The sequence below is a fragment of the Echeneis naucrates genome, chromosome 13 (genome assembly GCF_900963305.1).
Source record: "Echeneis naucrates chromosome 13, fEcheNa1.1, whole genome shotgun sequence".
Taxonomy (NCBI): domain Eukaryota; kingdom Metazoa; phylum Chordata; class Actinopteri; order Carangiformes; family Echeneidae; genus Echeneis; species Echeneis naucrates.
In genome coordinates, this window is record NC_042523.1 from 9,307,078 (window position 1) to 9,324,781 (window position 17,704).

Consider the following 17,704-nt stretch of genomic DNA (forward strand, 5'->3'; position numbering starts at 1 on the left):
CCGCTTTACATTTATCATTCCTAAAAAACGAGCGGCAGCCGGCGTGGAGGACAATAATGGAGGAGGACGACAGGCGCTAACCGGATTCGACATTGTAAGTAGTAGTAGTAGTAGAAATGTCTTTCCATGGAGCAAGTTATTTTTGCTTGTAGTAAGACAAAATATCTTGCTCCGTGGACAGATATTTTCGTTGATTTCAAGTGAAAAATGTCTAAAAACAAGTTACTTCTTCCGATGATGAATCTTATTTTAAGTGTAATAAGATTTGCTTTGGCTAGAAATAAGGCAAATATTCTCAGTAAGAGTTTTGAGTTTTTGCACTGCAGTTGTTTCTGCTCACAGTGGCACTGTTTTGTAAATCCACAGATGTTGTGTGTGTGTTGTGGCTATTTTTATTGTTTGTGTTTGTTTGGCATTTGTTCAGTGTATGCTACATGAGTGTTCGTGTTTTTTTTTTATGATTAACATTTAGTAAGATGCTACGATCTGAAATCTAGGAAATCCCCTTCTATTTACTTTTGTTTGATTTTGGTTTGTTGTTGGTTTTGTTTTGTGGCGTTATGTTATTTGGATAGGGGACATACATGTGTTAATTGTATTACAGTTTTGTATTTGTAAAGTACACCAACACTTATGTAGTCTGTTAGCCTGGGATGAATAAATCTTCTATATATATTCTCGTATTATTTGTTGGTGTTTGCTGTGCCAGAATGCACTAGCACCCCCTTAAAAATGATCAGGACCCCCCAGTAATAATTCTCTGGTGGCCACAGCAGTTCAACTGTAACTGCAGAGGTTCATCCAGCTAGCCATAGCCTTAGACCTGGAAACAAAAAAGACCCAGCAGCCAGCTCTTTAGATGATAATAATATAACATAATGTGATTCATGGCCATCCACAGCTAAATAACCTGACATGTTTCACCTCATCTCCACAAAACCAAACTTAGTAAGACCTGACTAGCAGCCTCTCATTGTCTTGATGAAGTTAAACTGTCCAGCTCCTGGGAGTGGCTTCTTTTTTATCAGACAGACACGAGAGTGGTACCAATGATCTCATCTCAGTCCCAGCAAGAACATAGACACATTACACAAGATGTCTCTACTGACTTCAGTGGATGTTATCCTCTACCTGACATAAAAAGAGGAGTGGATGTGGATGCAGCTTCCTTTTTACAAATTTGAAAGAGCTTGTAAAATTTAGATGGGACAAAAATAACCACACCTGTACCATCTTCAAGGTGTATTGCTTCCCACTGTTTACTTTTAATAGTTGTTTTTTTTTTTTTGGTAATCATTAGGACCTTTTCAAGGAAGAAGCAGTGTAAAGGTGGTTGTCCTTCATGCATCTTCTACTGCTTATCCGTTTCTTGGTTGTGAGGGGTGCTGGAGCCAGTCCCAGCTCACATTTGGCAAGGTTGGGATACACCCTGGACAGGTCGCCAGTCCATTGCAGGGCCAACATATAGAGACAGTCACTCACATGTAGACCTACAGACAATTTAGAATCACCAATTAACCTAAACAGGATATCTTTGGACAGTGGGAGGAAAGGGGAGTACCTGGCGAAAACCCACGCAAGCACAGGCAGAACAAGCAAGCAAACTCTGCACAGAAAGGCCTCAGGCCCGGGAACTGAACCTGTGACCTTCCTATTGTGGGGCAACAGACCTAACCACTGTGCCACCTTGTTGCCCTGGTGAACATCCATTGATGCTAATGAAAAGAATTTGATGCAGTGATTTAGAAGGCATTTGCCTTCAGGTGACATAATTATGGCAGAATGATCACCTGTGCTTTGTCATCCTGGCCTCCCCTCTAGGAAATAAGGCTCCATGCGGTTATGGTATCAGCAGAGTTGAATAAACAGGTTTGGTTGCATGTGGATGTTTCGTGTAAACACTATGAATTGTTTGTAATTTCATCAGAAATATCTTTAAATAAATATAATATTAAATATCTTCTAATTTTACTTCAATCTATCATGAAAGTACTGAATTGAATTCGCAGCTACCGGAGATTCAATTACATGTCCATCAGTAGGCCCCAGTGCATCTTGGGGCATGCGATGCGTCAACATTTACCAATAAAGATGACACCAATGTCCCTGAAAGTGTAGCAGTGCATTAAAACACAGGCTGGGCGATAGGTTGGTGTTGAATTCTAATGGCCTCCGTGTGCTTTGAGTTCTCATTTTTTACAGGATGCAATAGATGTCTGAGCAGTGCAGCAAGGAGCCAGACTAATAGCGGGATACTTATTATAGCCCTAGCAACAGGAATGCCATTGGAGGCTGAGTAGAGTGTGCTTGTCAGCTATTGGCTGGCGAGGAAGACTGTTCAAAGCACAGAATTTCATCTCATGAAAGGTTCAGTGCAGCAAGCTGCAGCAAGCGGCTGCGGTCTGAAGGTGGGTGGTTCAGCAGTTTAGCACTTCAGCTTATCAATCAGTGTGAGGGCTCAACGCCCAGGCTGAAACATATACATGCGCACAGTTACCCAGATAAAGTCAACCTTTGGGTGAAAAGATACTTTGTTAATATAGATTCAGCCGTTTAAACGATGCAGTATCTTCCCCCAAAGTCCGTCATGAGTTGCAGGATTTTATTTTGATGTAGAGTTCTTCTGCTTTGATCATAAAATCTTATCTACTTTTGAAGCAACATTCTTTGATCTATGCCCTAATTTAGTTAATGATTAGCAAAGCCGCCTCACAAAGAGTCTCATTTAAGACGTACTGTAGTTTGTTGTGTGACCTGGCAGTGTCTCTGCACTGCAGATGATACAGACTCCATCTCAGACGTTCACTCACAGATGTTTCACACATGCAGTGGTGCAGGCGTAATAGAGTAGTACACATACCCATCACACAAAGACACACACGCACACCAGTTACAGTACATGACCCACAAGGGTTACAGAAGGTCATTTTAACTTCTTGCGATAATGTGTGGGCTGAAATCAGTTCAGTGTCGAAAATGTGTTCAGTCATGAACTTACAGAATGAAAACGCATGAGCTGTGGTGTTTCTGGTATGACTGTAAATGGCTACATTACAGAAAGAAATGAAAATATAGAAATATACAGATAAACAAACAACTTTAATGGGCAACAGATGGCAACCAAAAATTCCTCAGAGCATACAGTTTGTATCCCATTTCAGCTATCAACCCCCAACCCCACCCCTCCCACTTTGCCCTTGCTAATTTCCAGTACGTAAGATCTGAAACCTAATTCTTTCCTCAGATCGTCTATGGTTTCATGTCACAAAAACAAAGATCAGCATCTGAAATTATGAAAAAATAAAACACAAATCACAGAGGGGAAAAAAAAACAAACAAAAAAACAAAACAAAAAACAACGCATGTTTTCTTGGCAATGAGTGAAAGTCTCCCGACATGGTTTTGCAAAAATATTCAAACAAAAGTGAGAGAAATAATCCACTCAGTGTGACACACACATCTTGGGATTCAACTCCATTCTAATGTTTCGCATCCGTGTGAGCCACTGTGCAGATTGGGATTAGGATTTCATGCAATTTGTCTGGTGAGTCCTGAAAGACCGTCAACCCTGTACTACGTTAAAAATAAATCAAAGCAGCTGTGACATAGAGTGAGCTCATGGAGGTTGAGTCATGGTGGTGACATAATTGCCATACGTGAACAAGGGTGTGACTGACCTTAAGGCTTTTGGTTTCTCACTTACACCATCACATCTGAAATTTAAAACAAACTTGTCCCCCTCAAACTGCCATCAGTTTGGAAAAATAAACTGGCATCTGTATCAATATATTAATGTAATAATCTATAGAACTAGCAGCATTATGAAGATAAATCCATTCAGCAGCTTTCTGTGCTCTTGAGCAGCTTCCTAGTGTCTGAAGTTTGTTCTGATTTTCCTTATCATGAACCAATTGTCTTCCTTGTGACTGTATTTGTGCATTGGTGTTGAATATTCATATCTATGTGCTGTACAGAGAGCAGACACATGAAAAAGTGAGGAACCATTGAAGATAGAAATGTTACACCTTGCACACGTGCTTGCAGAAACTTAAAATACTGGCAGATAAAATTTGTGTTTTTTTGTTTGTTTGTTTTTTTAAAATAATTTAACTTGCAAATGAGGCATATTAAATAATAAAACAGGCATAAAAGAAAGCACATACTGTACTCAGGGTACAAATCAAAGTGTTAAAATAGCTTTTCTATGAAATGGTTTTTCCTTAAAGACAAATTTTCTTATGGGTGACGATACAACAATACACTAGACCACCACGGAAATGGTGCATGTTATAATTTAGTCATATTTTTTATTATCATAGCTATTATTTCGGTTCTTGTGCAACTGCTACATAATGACTCACATTCAAGATATTTTGTCACTCAGGAACAGCTAAAAGGTATAAAAACAAACAAAAAAAAAAGTATACTGTCAGAAATAAAATATGGTCCATGTTTGTGAATCATAACAGAACATTGAGGCTGAAAACTTCACCATTATTAAAACTGGATAGCATGACAGAGAAAAGTACTTAAATACTGTTCAAAGAACAAAATATATCATTATCATACTTCAATGTGACAAACACCAGTTGGTAAGATTAAGTGATCACTGGTGGGATTTTTTTTTTTTTTTTTAGCTTCCTTTTTTCTTTTGCTAACAAATGAAATACACATATTGCATGTCACTATAGCAACGCCCATTACAGGTCAATTTTTACGATCACCATTTTGGTATAGCAAATCAAAATCCATAATCAAACAAAATAAATTAGAAATTAGAAATCAACATCAGACAAAGCCTGTTTTTCTCAATCATATGAATACTTAACACCCACAGTATAAGTTAATAAAGTCAAGCTACTGTATATAAATACATCACCAGCATGCACAATATTGAATAATCGATATTATTGTTGTCATCATTTTACACTGAAGAAACAGTATAGTAGGCAAGTGCATTTAATAAAACAAACACAGAAGTAAACCACAAACTCTGAAGCTGCTTTTGTTTAATTTTTTTTCTCAGTTTTTCTTTTTTTTTTTTTTTTTTTTTTTTATTGTTTTGTATTAAGTCTCTGCCTTTAGTAATCTTCACCACCAAAAGAATCAATGGTTCCAGTGACAAAACAGACGAATCTGTGAAATGCCAAATACACTTTAGACAGAAGGAGGGGGAAAATTTTAAATCAAACCAGTCCACTTTCTTTTTATTATTATTATCATTATTTTCATTTATTTTTTGTTGTTGTTGTTGTTGTTGTCGCTCCCGTGCAATTAATCCTTAAGAAAAAAAAAAAGAAATTAAATTGTGGGTTTGTGGATTTTAATCAGTTAAACTTTATCTTTTCTCATTGTTGGTGAGAGTTTAACATCCATGGCTTTCAGGGCCCTTTCTCATATGTAGATCTACAACTGGAACCAATGCAAACTAGTTTTGTGAGGCATTCCCATTCAAGCATTTTCTCTCTCAAGTGACTCAAATGCATCTCTATCACGCAAAAACCTAACTAAGCAGCTTATCTTGACAGAACAAGATCAGTTCCTATGCCAGTGCAAGGCTGCCATTTCAATCCAACAACAACCACTTCAGGCTGATTGACTGACATATCAGTGGTTTTTGGCAAATGTCAAAGAGAAAATCAAGAAGACGGAGGCCCCTTTCAACTGTATATATATTTCTATATATATTTAAACTAAGATTTAACCTCCACTCTCACCTCTCTTTTGATTCTTTTCTTTTAACACATGGAAAAATAAAGAACTGCTGCTGCGGTAGTATCATCGGCAAAAGCGGCTGCCAAAGTCCACCGGCCCTTCATATTTTTTTTTTTTTTTTCGAAGTGTGGTTTCTCTTTAATTGTTGCCCTCCCCTCCCTCGTCATCCTGCTGGTCACTTGTCCACAGTGTCAAGTTGTCTCGGAGCAGCTGCATGATGAGAGTGGAGTCTTTGTAGGAGTCCTCGTTGAGGGTGTCGAGCTCGGCAATGGCATCGTCGAAGGCGGTCTTGGCCAGATGACAGGCCTGTTCAGGGGCGTTCTGGATCTCGTAGTAAAAGACAGAGTAGTTGAGAGCTAAGCCCAAGCGGATGGGGTGGGTGGGCTGCATGTGCTCCTTGCTGATCTCGTGGGCCTCGTTGTAGGCTTTCTCTGACGACTCCACCACGGTGGCTCTCTTCTCCCCTGTGGCCACCTCCGCCAGATACCGGTAGTAGTCACCCTTCATCTTCAGGTAAAACACCTTGCTCTCGTGTTGTGTGTCACTGCAGTTCTTGATCAGGAAGTTGTCTAGGAGGTTGAGCACATCCTGGCACACAGCCTCCAGCTCCTTCTCAATCTTCTCCCTATATGCCCGGACCATCTCAATCTTCTTCTCATTGCCGTCAGCTGACGTCTTCTGCTCGATGCTGGAGATCACCCTCCAGGAGGAGCGGCGGGCCCCAACCACGTTCTTGTAGGCCACAGACAAGAGGTTCCTCTCTTCATTGGACAGAGCCTCGTTAAGCTCTGTTACCTAGAAAACAGACAAAAAGGAAAAAATTGAGAGCATAAGTGATTAGCAGCGCATTTTACAAAAAATAATAGAAGAGTCGTAAGGATAGCAACAGTCAACATCAGTAATTTCAATTTCATAATTCATAATTTTCAAAAGTAAAAAAGTGGCTGAAATCTTTTATTTAATCTTTTGTCTATGGGAAAGAAAAATTTATTATTCTTTACGAACTAAATGAATGATTATTTAATCAAGAAAACGTTCGACAGACACTAATGCTGTCTTTACTCTCTTTTGGCTTGAAAGGATCTGGCCCAACAGTACAGTCCACAGCATAGGAAATGAGGAGTATTTCACTTGTCATGTGCAATTCCCAGTTTCCATGGTAATCCATTCATTTAGTTCACTAATAGCTCCAGCTGTCACGCAGTCAGCTCATGCTTGGTAGCGAGAGATGATATTCAAGATAGCCGGCAATTGGGGATAGGGTGCAGTGGGATAGGTGGGTGTGGGGAGGCGGGGCTGAACCGGAGTGGCTGAAATGTTCCTACGAGCCCTTGGGGGCAGCTGCACTGTAAATGAAAACCATCACTGCACAGGCGGTTCACGTGTCCCAGTGACCTTCTCTCTGGCTGAAACTGACCTTTTTACCTGTCTAAAACTCCACACCATGACGTCACTCTGAGCTGGCCTGTTAAACTTAGATTTTGACAGATCGGATCAAGATGGTAGTCTAGTTGTTAAAGGGACTGTGTTGCTATAAAGAGGCTATATTACTCATGCTTATTTGATTTGGTAAAGCAACCTGGTGTCAGAATGTGCTTTCAGACAGATCAATAATGGCACAGGGCCTGAAATATGTAGATGAAAATAAGGACATGTAGCTTAGTTTTCACTAAACATCTATATAGAGTTTTCAACTAAAGTTGCCTCCATGGTGTGCTCATGTTCCTCATTCCTTTTAACACTCAAAGACAACACATATTCCCCCAACTTTGAGAGAAACACTCAAACATTGCTCCCAAAACTGCAACACAAACCTAATGTTCACGTTTGATTGCCAACAATAATCATTAGACATTTACTTTTTTCAGACATATATGAAACACACAATATGATGAAATGAAGACTCTTACATGAAAAAATGAATACAAAAAAAGGGGGCCCTGAAAAGACATTATCTGAGTCAGATACGTCACTGCCCCATCATGTACTATATGGGATATACTGATACATTGATTGGGGTTAAAGAGCCAACATGCAAATCTGCAGCTAATTTGACCATCAATGACTTATTTTGAATTGTTTTTGAGTTCTGCTGGTTAAGTGCTATTATGATAGCTGTTATATCATAGTGGAACATCAGTTAAAAGAAATTAAAGGCATAAATAATGAACAAGGAAAATTGCAATCTCAGCATATCAACAAAAAGTGGAACTGAAAAGCTGCATTAAAGGTCGATAATGTTCAAGTTAATCCGTGTACATGTTTCTGTAGAAGGCGAACGTAATGGCCTTTCATTTGTCGTTTTCTGGCTGCAATGACAAGGGATTCCCTTTGATTAGAGTGAGAGTACACACCCCTGCATAAGGGCCTAGTTTGGACCACACTGACATGGCAGATTGTTTAAAGGGAAAGGAATCCCTCCGTGCACACACATTATCCCACCTCCAGCAACTAGAAACTCTCCGTGACAAACGATCCACGAGGGCTTACTTCATCTCTCCAGATGAGCAATATAGAAAATGTTCTGCCTTTAAAACAAGTGTGATGGGTTTGATGTATATGTGAGCTCATTTAGGCCTGGCTCAGACTCCCAGGGTGCCATAGGTGCCAGTATGAGCTGGTGTGACACAGCATTTTTTTTTTTTTTTTTTTTTTTTTTTACCCACTGGTGAATCCAGTTTCCAGAATTTCTTAAGGGTACAGAGAGAATGAGGGTGATGGAGGGGCACTAAAGCAGATGAAAACTATGTCCTCAGCACTGTCCACTAAGAGCTAAGAAAGCTCATGTGAGACAGGCTGCCCTCTTTGCATTCAATATTACGGCATTTTTGATCAGGCCCATTAACCCAAAATGGCTTTTAAAGGGTGCCGGATATCAGGGCGAGTCAGACCTGAGATAGAAGCAGCTCATGCACAGATTGAGATGTGAGGAGGTACATTAGGGGTTAAAGAGAGGAGAAGACAAAGCCTTCAAATTGAATCGGATCATATTGACTCACTGCAATATGACAAAGAATATTCTAGAGAGATCTACTGCCTCCTACGTTTGTTTAGAGGAAAAAGCAGTTTAAAGGCTCTTTTTTGGAGACGCTTCATGCAGCAAGAGATCCCTCAGAAAATGCCTCTCATCCTTGTACATGGGGGGGGGGGCAGATGCTGGTAATGTATGATATTTTAATTGATGTGACAAAGAGGGGAAAGGGAAAGCTGGAGAAAAGGAGGAGGAAGAGGTGGGGGGCAGTTGATAGGCTTTTTCCGATCAACCTCACATGGCTCCCAGCAGCAGAGGCTCTTTTACATTTGGTATAACCGAATGGGAGGACGCGCGGTGGTAAACGGAAAGGGGATAAGGGGGGAGGGGCGGCAAATTCAATAGAGCAGATATTATATGAAATAAATACCCCATTAATGTGGGGAGGTAGGAGGTGGGGGGGTCAAACTCAGGCCTATGTGTGCATTTCATTGTAATTTCCCTTCAGTGAACGGGCACGGCCGACAGAAAGGCACCGCCCAAGGAGCCGCAGATTTGGATTGGGCTGCGAGAATACAATAAAATAAAATGAAATCGAAATCAGGCGTTTAGACTGTCGATGAGCTGGCATGACAATGAGCTCGTGAAATATCACTTCACCATGATGCCAAATTGTAGTGCAGGAATATGAAGTGTAACCCCCCCTCACCCACCCTTCATCCACATTTACAGCCAACCTGATCCAGATTGCGGTACGCGCCTTTTACGCAAACAGACTGCGATAAAAAAGAACACAGAACTCATCATACCTTCAGGACACAATGCTGGTGTTTTTCTCAATGAAACTTACCGATTTCATTGCGGCTGCCATATCATCATATCTCTCAGCCTGTTCGGCCAGCCTGGCTTTCTGCACCAGCTGCTCGCGGTCGACCATTGTTCAGATGATGTTTGGCTGCCTGGCGGAGCTGCTCTGCTCGGGTTCGGAAAGAATTGATATTTTTCAATCGCAATGCAGTGAAATCCTGAGCGAGCCTGACGCTGCAGCTGTTCCCTGCTGTCTGTCTGTGCTCCGTGCAGACGGGACACCCTCTCTTCTCTCCCTCCCTCCTCACACACTCTCCCTAGGCTGCGTCATCACTCAGAAAGGTGGGTGTCTGTGCCAATGATGTAACACTCCATATAAGGGAACCAGGAGCCATGCGTGCTGGGGGGGGGGGGGGGGGCATGGGAGCAGTTCTGGGCTCAAGGCCCTGTGGGAAATTGAGTCCTGTATGGCTGTAATGCTGGAGCCAGGCATTTTCCCAAACTGGATTGATTATTAGGGTGCAGGATTGGGGGGAGTGGGGGGTAAATCCACAGAGCACTTCATAAACGACACCATACCAACACTATTCCTCCCTTCACTTATAAAGCAGCCTCACTTCTTCATGGCGTGATCTCGACAACATCTACAGGGCTTTTAGGATTTTGGATTGTGCAGATTTATCATCTCCACATTTATCCTGCCACATCCCAGAGGTGTTTTATTGGATTCAGATCAGGAGCCTGGAGATCTGAAGTAGCCTGAGACCAGCCATGTTCATGAAGCCAGTGTGAGACGACTTGCTTGGAGGTATTATTGTGCTTGAGGGAGCCAAAATCAACAATCAAATGTGTTATACAAAGTGTTTGCAAATGAGTCCAAAACCTGATATAACTTAATTTTGTGCCATTACCTCCCGTAGTCTTCAAAAACTATGAAAAACCATTGGCTGTATATTAAAATAGTATTAAACTCTATTTCTGAAAAGTGAAGGTAATGTGGAAAACCTTTCTGTTTAATTACCATCGCAGCACAACTCCACTTGTACAGAATTCCAATTAAATTGAAATCAATGGGAAGTGGCACAAATTCTCACTTTATTTATTACCTCAGTAAGTTTCAATCACCAGGTAAAATCAAATCAAATCAGTTTTATTTATATTGTGCCAAATCATAACAAAGTTACATCAAGGCACTTTACATATAGAGCAGGTCTAGACCAAACTCTTTATAAAATGATTTAAAGAGACAAAACAGATCCCCCGATGAGCAAGCACTTGGCAACAGTGGCAAGGAAAAACTTCCTTTAAGAGGCAGAAACCTCGGGCAGAACCAGGCTCAGGGGGGGCGGCATTCTGCCTCGACTGGTTGGAGGGAGAGAGAGAGAGCGACAGAGGGGGGGATATTCAGCCCAGGTGCAGCAGGAATATGCTACTCAGATCAGGTTCATAGAAATATGGGCGCAGCAGACAATGCAGAAACATGGGGTGGCGATGATTCACCACCTGCAGGATGAGGTCCTATTCAATACAACTGTACAACAAATGGCAACCTACCTCTGAGTGAGGTTACGGAACAGAGCAGGTCAGATCCACCTCACGGTCCTATTAGGCTTCACCTTATTTACATATTGTTTCTTCTGGTTGTGAAAAACCAAGCATGTATTTTTACATTTTACAAATGTGAAGATGACAAATTACAAACGTGAGGCCAATGGATGACATCGCAGTGGGCTGTGATTTGTTCCAAACACACCAGCAGGTCACACTGAGCAACGCAAATTTGGGCGTTGCAATTTATGAAGAACCAGCTCTGCAGAGCAACCTGTGCGATGTAGTTACTGTTGTGACCAGTCACAGTTTTTTCTTTGCCTTTGCAGTTTGTGCGAAGTTAGCTATAGAAAATCATGTGCTGTGTGCCTGCTTTTTCTGTTCGGCACCCACATTATCACTGCATTTTACTGTTACACTTTTATAAGTCTCCAGCATAATTATTAAAATTAGGAAAATTGGAATAGATTAGAGCTAATCCCTGTTTTTATTGTCCACTTTGTGCCTGTATCCTTCCAGTCTCCATCTGCAAACTGTGTGTCTTTGCACCTTCTTCCATGTTTCAGTCACCTGACTCCCAACTGCCACTGCCTTCCCACCTAGAGCCTTTATTATCATCGTGTCTGATAATACAATTCACAAACTCCTCCTGCCTGCATAATCTGTCTCCATCTGCGTCTCCATCCCTGTTTGCACAAAACTTTACAGAAAAATACTCACAATTACTGACAGCCCAAATAGATTTTGATATTAATAAAAAAAAAAAAAAAACAAGTGTTCATTAGTTTGTTTAAATCATGCTTTCTTTTGCAGGGCAGCTCACAGGACATCCCACTGGAGATCAAAGCATTTGCTGTCAAGGTCAGGTGACTGGAAGCTGCAAAGAGCAAGCTCTGCTGGTGAGGTTGGGTTAGGGTGAGCCACTCAGCAGAAGCTGCTGTGGTTCACTGCTCCCTCTTCTGGACAAATTTAAAATGAATGTATGATGCTGAGACAGAGAACAGAACAGAAAAAGACTGTTGTTGTGAATAGTCTAATGAACTGAAATGGTTTCTCAGCAGGTTCATTAAGGCACGCTGACCCAGTGGAATCACTCAGCAGCAGGTCACAATCAATACAATTTTACTTTATTCTTTTCCAGACAATTGTCTAAAGCAACATAGCATCCATGTCAGCAAAAGTATTTATCCTATGAGTTTAAATATAGCATCAAATGTGAAGACAGAAGGACTCAGGCTTGTAAATTAAAATAATGGGGTTTAGACCAAAAACCTGTTTTCTCACCAGCGATTTCCACTCTGTCTGTCCCACACTTAAACACACCGACCATCCCACATTCACATACATACAGATTTTATAAACCTTTGATCATTCTGTGCAGCAGGAGATTATCACCTGCTGCCCCAGCTGAAGGTCAAGAGAGGAAGTGTTTAATTTTAGTGTGGTGTTAATTGGGTCAAGTTGTGGTCGAAAAAAGTCTGTGTGCATGTGTGTGTTTGCGTGTGAGGGTTAGAGTGTGTAGGGTGGGGGTACTGCCATCTCACACTAATAACACCTAAAATGTATATAAATACTGTGATTTGAGTTTTATTTATCTTTGTGTCTGGGCTTTTTCTCAAGTGAGGCAGCTCAGAGGCAATGAAAAAATATTATTGCATTGTATTTTCACAAAAAGTGAATATCAATTTATTTATTTATTTTTTTTTTTGTTTGTTTGTGACTTCACTCTTTACTTCAAGTCACTGCCGGAAAATAATCAGTTTTACTAACAGTTTTTGAAGATGTGATTATTATGCATCCTTTAAAAAGTAAGACAAAGCCCAGCATGACAGGATCACCAACCATGTCAAGCACACAACAGCCCAAGTTCCCCAGACCATGAGGGGCCCTAAACTACGTGGATAGGGGTTCCTCTAACTATGGATTTTGGCAAATGACCTGATTAGTAGCAAATATATTAAGTGGGTTTGTGTGTTAGCAGCTAGTTATCAGGCTCTGTCCTGTGCACTGTATCAAACCCCATGACAATTTATGTCACTTTTATTATTAGTTATTATTTTGTAATTCTACTGCCCTCATGTGGATCATATAGATAAAATAATTAAAACAATTTATTTATTCGATGACAAACATCCGCATATCTGGGCCCAAGTCTGCAGATAAGGAACCCAAAATCAAAAGAGTTCAAGTCTTTAATCACGACCTTGGCAACCTTGGAAAGATAACTTTACAATTAAATAGTCAAAATAACTATAAAATATATTGAACCAAAGTTCCAGAGGCAGAAACATGGTAGAAATGATAGGTTTCTTCAACTGTTATATCTTAGTATAACAGTAATAATAAATATTGTGAATTTTATTTACAAGCACCTTTCAGGACAATCAAGGACACGGTGCAGTATGAAAAAGGGAATGCAGTATGAGGCCCACAGGACATTTTGTGTGAGAAACACCATACAATTTTACTAAATGACCACAAAGACAATAAAAAGGGTGTTTGAGCCGTGTAATTAAAAAAAAATTAAATCAGAGCTGCTATTACTTTGCACATAGAGTCTTACAGTGCAGCACACACTGCTGAACTGATGAATCTATCCACTTGCTTCAAAGAGGATTACTGTTCCTTCTGCTTAGCTTAGTTACCTCAAATTAGGATAAGGGTAAAGAGAGGACTGTCTACAGTGGCCATCTGTCTGCCAAGTGGACAGTCAGGCATTCAAACCGGCGTAAATGGAGACAAGGCTGGAGCTGGATGTTCTGATTTACCCAGATGAAATTAGGATTGCTACTCCAGAGGATCTCAGAGAATGGGAACTAGAGACTGCGAGCCAGTTGTCCATACCCACGGTCCGGCTCTTTGTGGCGCTTTACCCATACAACCCTGCTGCAATGTCTCCCAACCATGAGACAGCTGCAGAGGAACTGCCTTTTGTCCCAGGCCAGATAATCAAGGTAAAAACAATGTGTGACATCTCTTATATTGTTAGTTTCATGCACTAGTCTCAGACTTCAGTGTATATATGAGTTGTATTTCCTCATTGAAGCAGTTGAAATGTTCTTTGAAAGTGTGTGAAAGCGTTTCCTGTTTGTGCCAGATTGAGGCCAGGTGAAAGATTATGAAGATACAAGCTTGTTTTGAGTTTCTGTTTCCTGTCATGACATTCAACTGATTTGTCTAATCTGCCGCCTTTTAAGTGCCACAGCAGGCAAACTCACAGATGTGAATTTTACTTTTTATTTTTTCCAAAGTCACCTGTGTCTGCATTCGATAGGTGTTTGGAGACAAAGACTCTGATGGGTTCTATCACGGGGAGTCTGGTGGTCTCTCTGGTTTTGTGCCAAGCAATATGGTGACCGAGATCCCGGTTGATGATGAGTACTTGAAGCATGTTCTCATGCAGCAGGGATTCCTCCCTGTGGACCACACAGGTATCCCCCTTGTGCTTTTGCAGGACACTGTGCTACAAAACATTAACACAACAGCAGTGGTGGAGGAAGGACCCAGAATCCTGACCCTTCTAAAAATGGCAATGTCACTATGTAAAAATATTGTAAAAGTATTACAACCCAACTCTAACCCTTTCACAAAAAGTGCAGATATATATCAGCAAAATGTATTTCAAGTATCTATAGTAAAGAGTGAAACTTAATTTTTTTGAGCACACAAGATGATAGCTATTGTCTTATGAAGCTTCATCCAAAACATGTTCCCACTTTATCTCTGCAGGGCTTTAATGTGTAATCACGAATTATATCATATAAACTGATGCTATTTTATTTATGCAGCATTAAAGTTGTAAGCAGTTGCAAGAAATAAACAATTAAAACACAAATTTAAAGTGCCATTGAAAACGTTGTGAGAAAGAAATGTGGTAATTAATTTACGTGTTATGTGCATCATCATCCAGGCAGCAGTTATTTTGAAACAAGACTCATGTTGTCACACTTGAAAACTGATTAATCAGATCGTGATAAACCCCCTCCCTTTTTCACATCAACTTCTAAAATCTGAGATGTTGATCTGTGAAGCCAGATCAGAGACTTTAAGAAGATCTGTGAAGTACAAAGCAAGTGGAAGGTGAAAAGTAGAGCATTCCCCTCCGGAATAAAGAGCAGTGGAAGGTGTATGAAACCACTGCAGGAGATGATCCTGTCTCTAACTGACCATCAGTGAGAAGCTGCTTTCTCAAACTGGATAACTCCAGAAACTCATTAAGCTACTCTGACAAATAAGGTGTTCTACCATGCAGGAGTACTGCACATCCATAACAGAAGTTACCAAATTAAAAATGTTCATTTCAATTAAATTACCTTTTTTTATTTATTTGTTATGTTTTTGAGCAGGCTTGATGCTTACTTGACTGATGTGCAAACTGATGAACTATTTTAGCATCGACATGCATTTTCAAAGGAGCGTCTGTGCTCTTTTTGCCCACAGGTATGTCTTCTACGCCAGAGCTGAGCGATGTAGCCAGTGTGTCTGAGGATGTGGTTGTTCGACGAATGGTGGCCTTATTTGACTATGATCCATGGGAAAGTTCGCCCAACATGGACAGTGAAGTAAGCACAGCAATCACAGAGTCATTTTCATTTTTGTTTTAAAATACCAAGTAACTAACTAGTGCTTTTCTTTACATAGCTTGAACTTGGCTTTCGTTCAGGAGACATCATATATGTGTTGGGCGAAATGGATCAGGATGGATTTTACCATGTAAGTGTAATCTCTACAGGTTAAAAAAAAACAAACTCAGAACTCTCAGTTCTTCCACTGAATCTTACACGCAGCTAATCTCAATTTTAGGGGGATCTGCACGGTCGACGGGGTTTGGTTCCATCAAACTTCCTGCAGTCACTACCCTGGGATTAGAAAACGCTATTCCGTAGGATATATTTGCTACAAATGCCAAGTCTTAGAGTGAGAGATCAGATTTTTTTTTTCTTTATGAGAAGAAATGAACTAAACAGACATTTTGTGTCAAAATATATATTTTCTATTTTTCTACTAGCACTGCATCTGCTTTAATTGGAAAATCAATGAAGGTCTACATAAATAAGGAGCTAATGTAACCAGAATAATCAACGTTATCAGGGTTTATGCTACAGTGAAAACAGTTCTCATCATATATTTCAGAGTATTCCTTTATTGAAAGCAAAATTGCAAATCATAATTTATGAAAGAAAAATACAGAGGATTACAAATCATATCAATCAAATCAAAAACAATTTTTAAAAATCACATTTTGTTTGGCAGCCAAACATTGAACTGAAATTTTTTTATGAATTGTACACTTATGAATGTATGACAGTACGAACACTCTGTAAGTATTTCATACCTGATGGCAAATGATAGCTGTTGTAGCCTTAACTATACACTTATAGTCTCACTTTTCTGCAGACCAGAGTGTCTGCAGTAGTATTTGCCTTATACCTCGTTTATATATTTTCTATAATTTGCTCTTAGTCTTTTCATATGGAATAATTAAGAGAAAATATCTGCTGTTGATGAGTTTTAAAAATATTTACAGCAAAGTTTGTATAAAGAAAAATATTAATATTCACATTTTCAATGCAAAAATTGGAAATAAACTTGACTTTGTATCGTGATTTACGTTGGGGTTTTTTAAAGTGTATATAAACATCAGTTTTCTTTTTTGTACTGATATATAATTTAAAATTCATAAGATTCATCACCATTGAAATTTGATTTAAAAAAAAAAATTGCAATCTGAAATACAACAACAAAACAAAAGTAAATGACAAAAGCAGAGAATCTGAGAAATTCAGTCTGAAGTCTAAAATGTCTTCTTCTTTTGGTTTCCTTTGCAGCAAACAGTATACTCATCCATAAAGTAGGAAACACTACACAGTGTAGTGAAGTTTAGTAGTGCTTTCTACTTTATGGGTGACAACACTGTACATCAGTAGCTTCTGGTCCCTCCACCGCAAACAATGAAGTCAAGTTGTCACAAATTACACAGTATATGAAACAATATTGTTAGCATAAGAAAACAGTTATTGAACAGTTTTTCATCATTGCTACTCATCACATTTGACAGCCATGTTGCTTAAATTATGCCGATATAGGAATTTAATGAAACAAAAAGTCGTATTTCCTGTACATTTTAGTTCATTTTGATTTGACACAAGTACAAGAGGAGTTAGTTACATTATTAAATTTCTCAAAATAAATTTTGCTCACTGTCAGGGTCTTACCAGTCTGGACTCCACAGAAGAAAGAAAACCCAGAAGTGAATGTGATCTTTTTATTAACACCGTCAGAGCCACGTGGTTAACACAGGAAACGCTTGAACACACTCACACATGCGCACACATGTACCCACAAGCTATACACGATACATTACATGTGCACATTTGTGCATACACACACACACAGTGGCAGAACATTATTTCAAACATAGCAAGTGGACATGTCTGTCTTGTTAAAGTAAACAATTGTTTGTTGTAAGATGTGATTTATCTATAATGTATTTAAAACTGTAACTGATGCAAGTCTGTGTGGATCCAACCAGTCCACGTTTTATGAGCGATATTTCAATCAACTCTCAGAGTTACAGATATCGCACATTTCTCTGGTACAGACACCATGTATACACACACCAACATATTTTTATACATGTGTAACCGAGAAATTCAGTGCCTC

General features: G+C 39.7%; 2 protein-coding genes across 3 annotated transcripts; one reads left to right on the top strand and one right to left on the bottom strand.

The window, feature by feature from the left end:
- LOC115052830 (RIMS-binding protein 2) lies at positions 1-16,591 on the top strand. 2 transcript variants are annotated; one of them, XM_029517204.1, is made up of 7 exons: positions 1-94; positions 11,855-11,902; positions 13,814-13,995; positions 14,316-14,472; positions 15,482-15,603; positions 15,683-15,754; positions 15,845-16,591. In XM_029517204.1, the coding sequence occupies exons 3-7, from the start codon at positions 13,933-13,935 to the stop codon at positions 15,908-15,910; spliced, it is 480 nt and encodes a 159-aa protein (XP_029373064.1). In that variant the 5' UTR covers positions 1-94; positions 11,855-11,902; positions 13,814-13,932; the 3' UTR covers positions 15,911-16,591. The 2 variants fall into 2 exon arrangements, with proteins under 2 accessions (XP_029373064.1, XP_029373063.1); XM_029517203.1 differs by lacking the exons at positions 1-94; positions 11,855-11,902 and having other exon boundaries at positions 12,838-13,995.
- ywhag2 (3-monooxygenase/tryptophan 5-monooxygenase activation protein, gamma polypeptide 2) lies at positions 4,603-9,783 on the bottom strand. Its single transcript, XM_029517201.1, has 2 exons — positions 9,537-9,783; positions 4,603-6,510 (listed from the first exon to the last, which is right to left on the bottom strand). Exons 1-2 carry the CDS (start codon positions 9,621-9,623, stop codon positions 5,854-5,856), a joined length of 744 nt encoding a protein of 247 aa, XP_029373061.1. The 5' UTR covers positions 9,624-9,783; the 3' UTR covers positions 4,603-5,853.
- Positions 16,592-17,704: the final 1,113 nt, after the last annotated feature.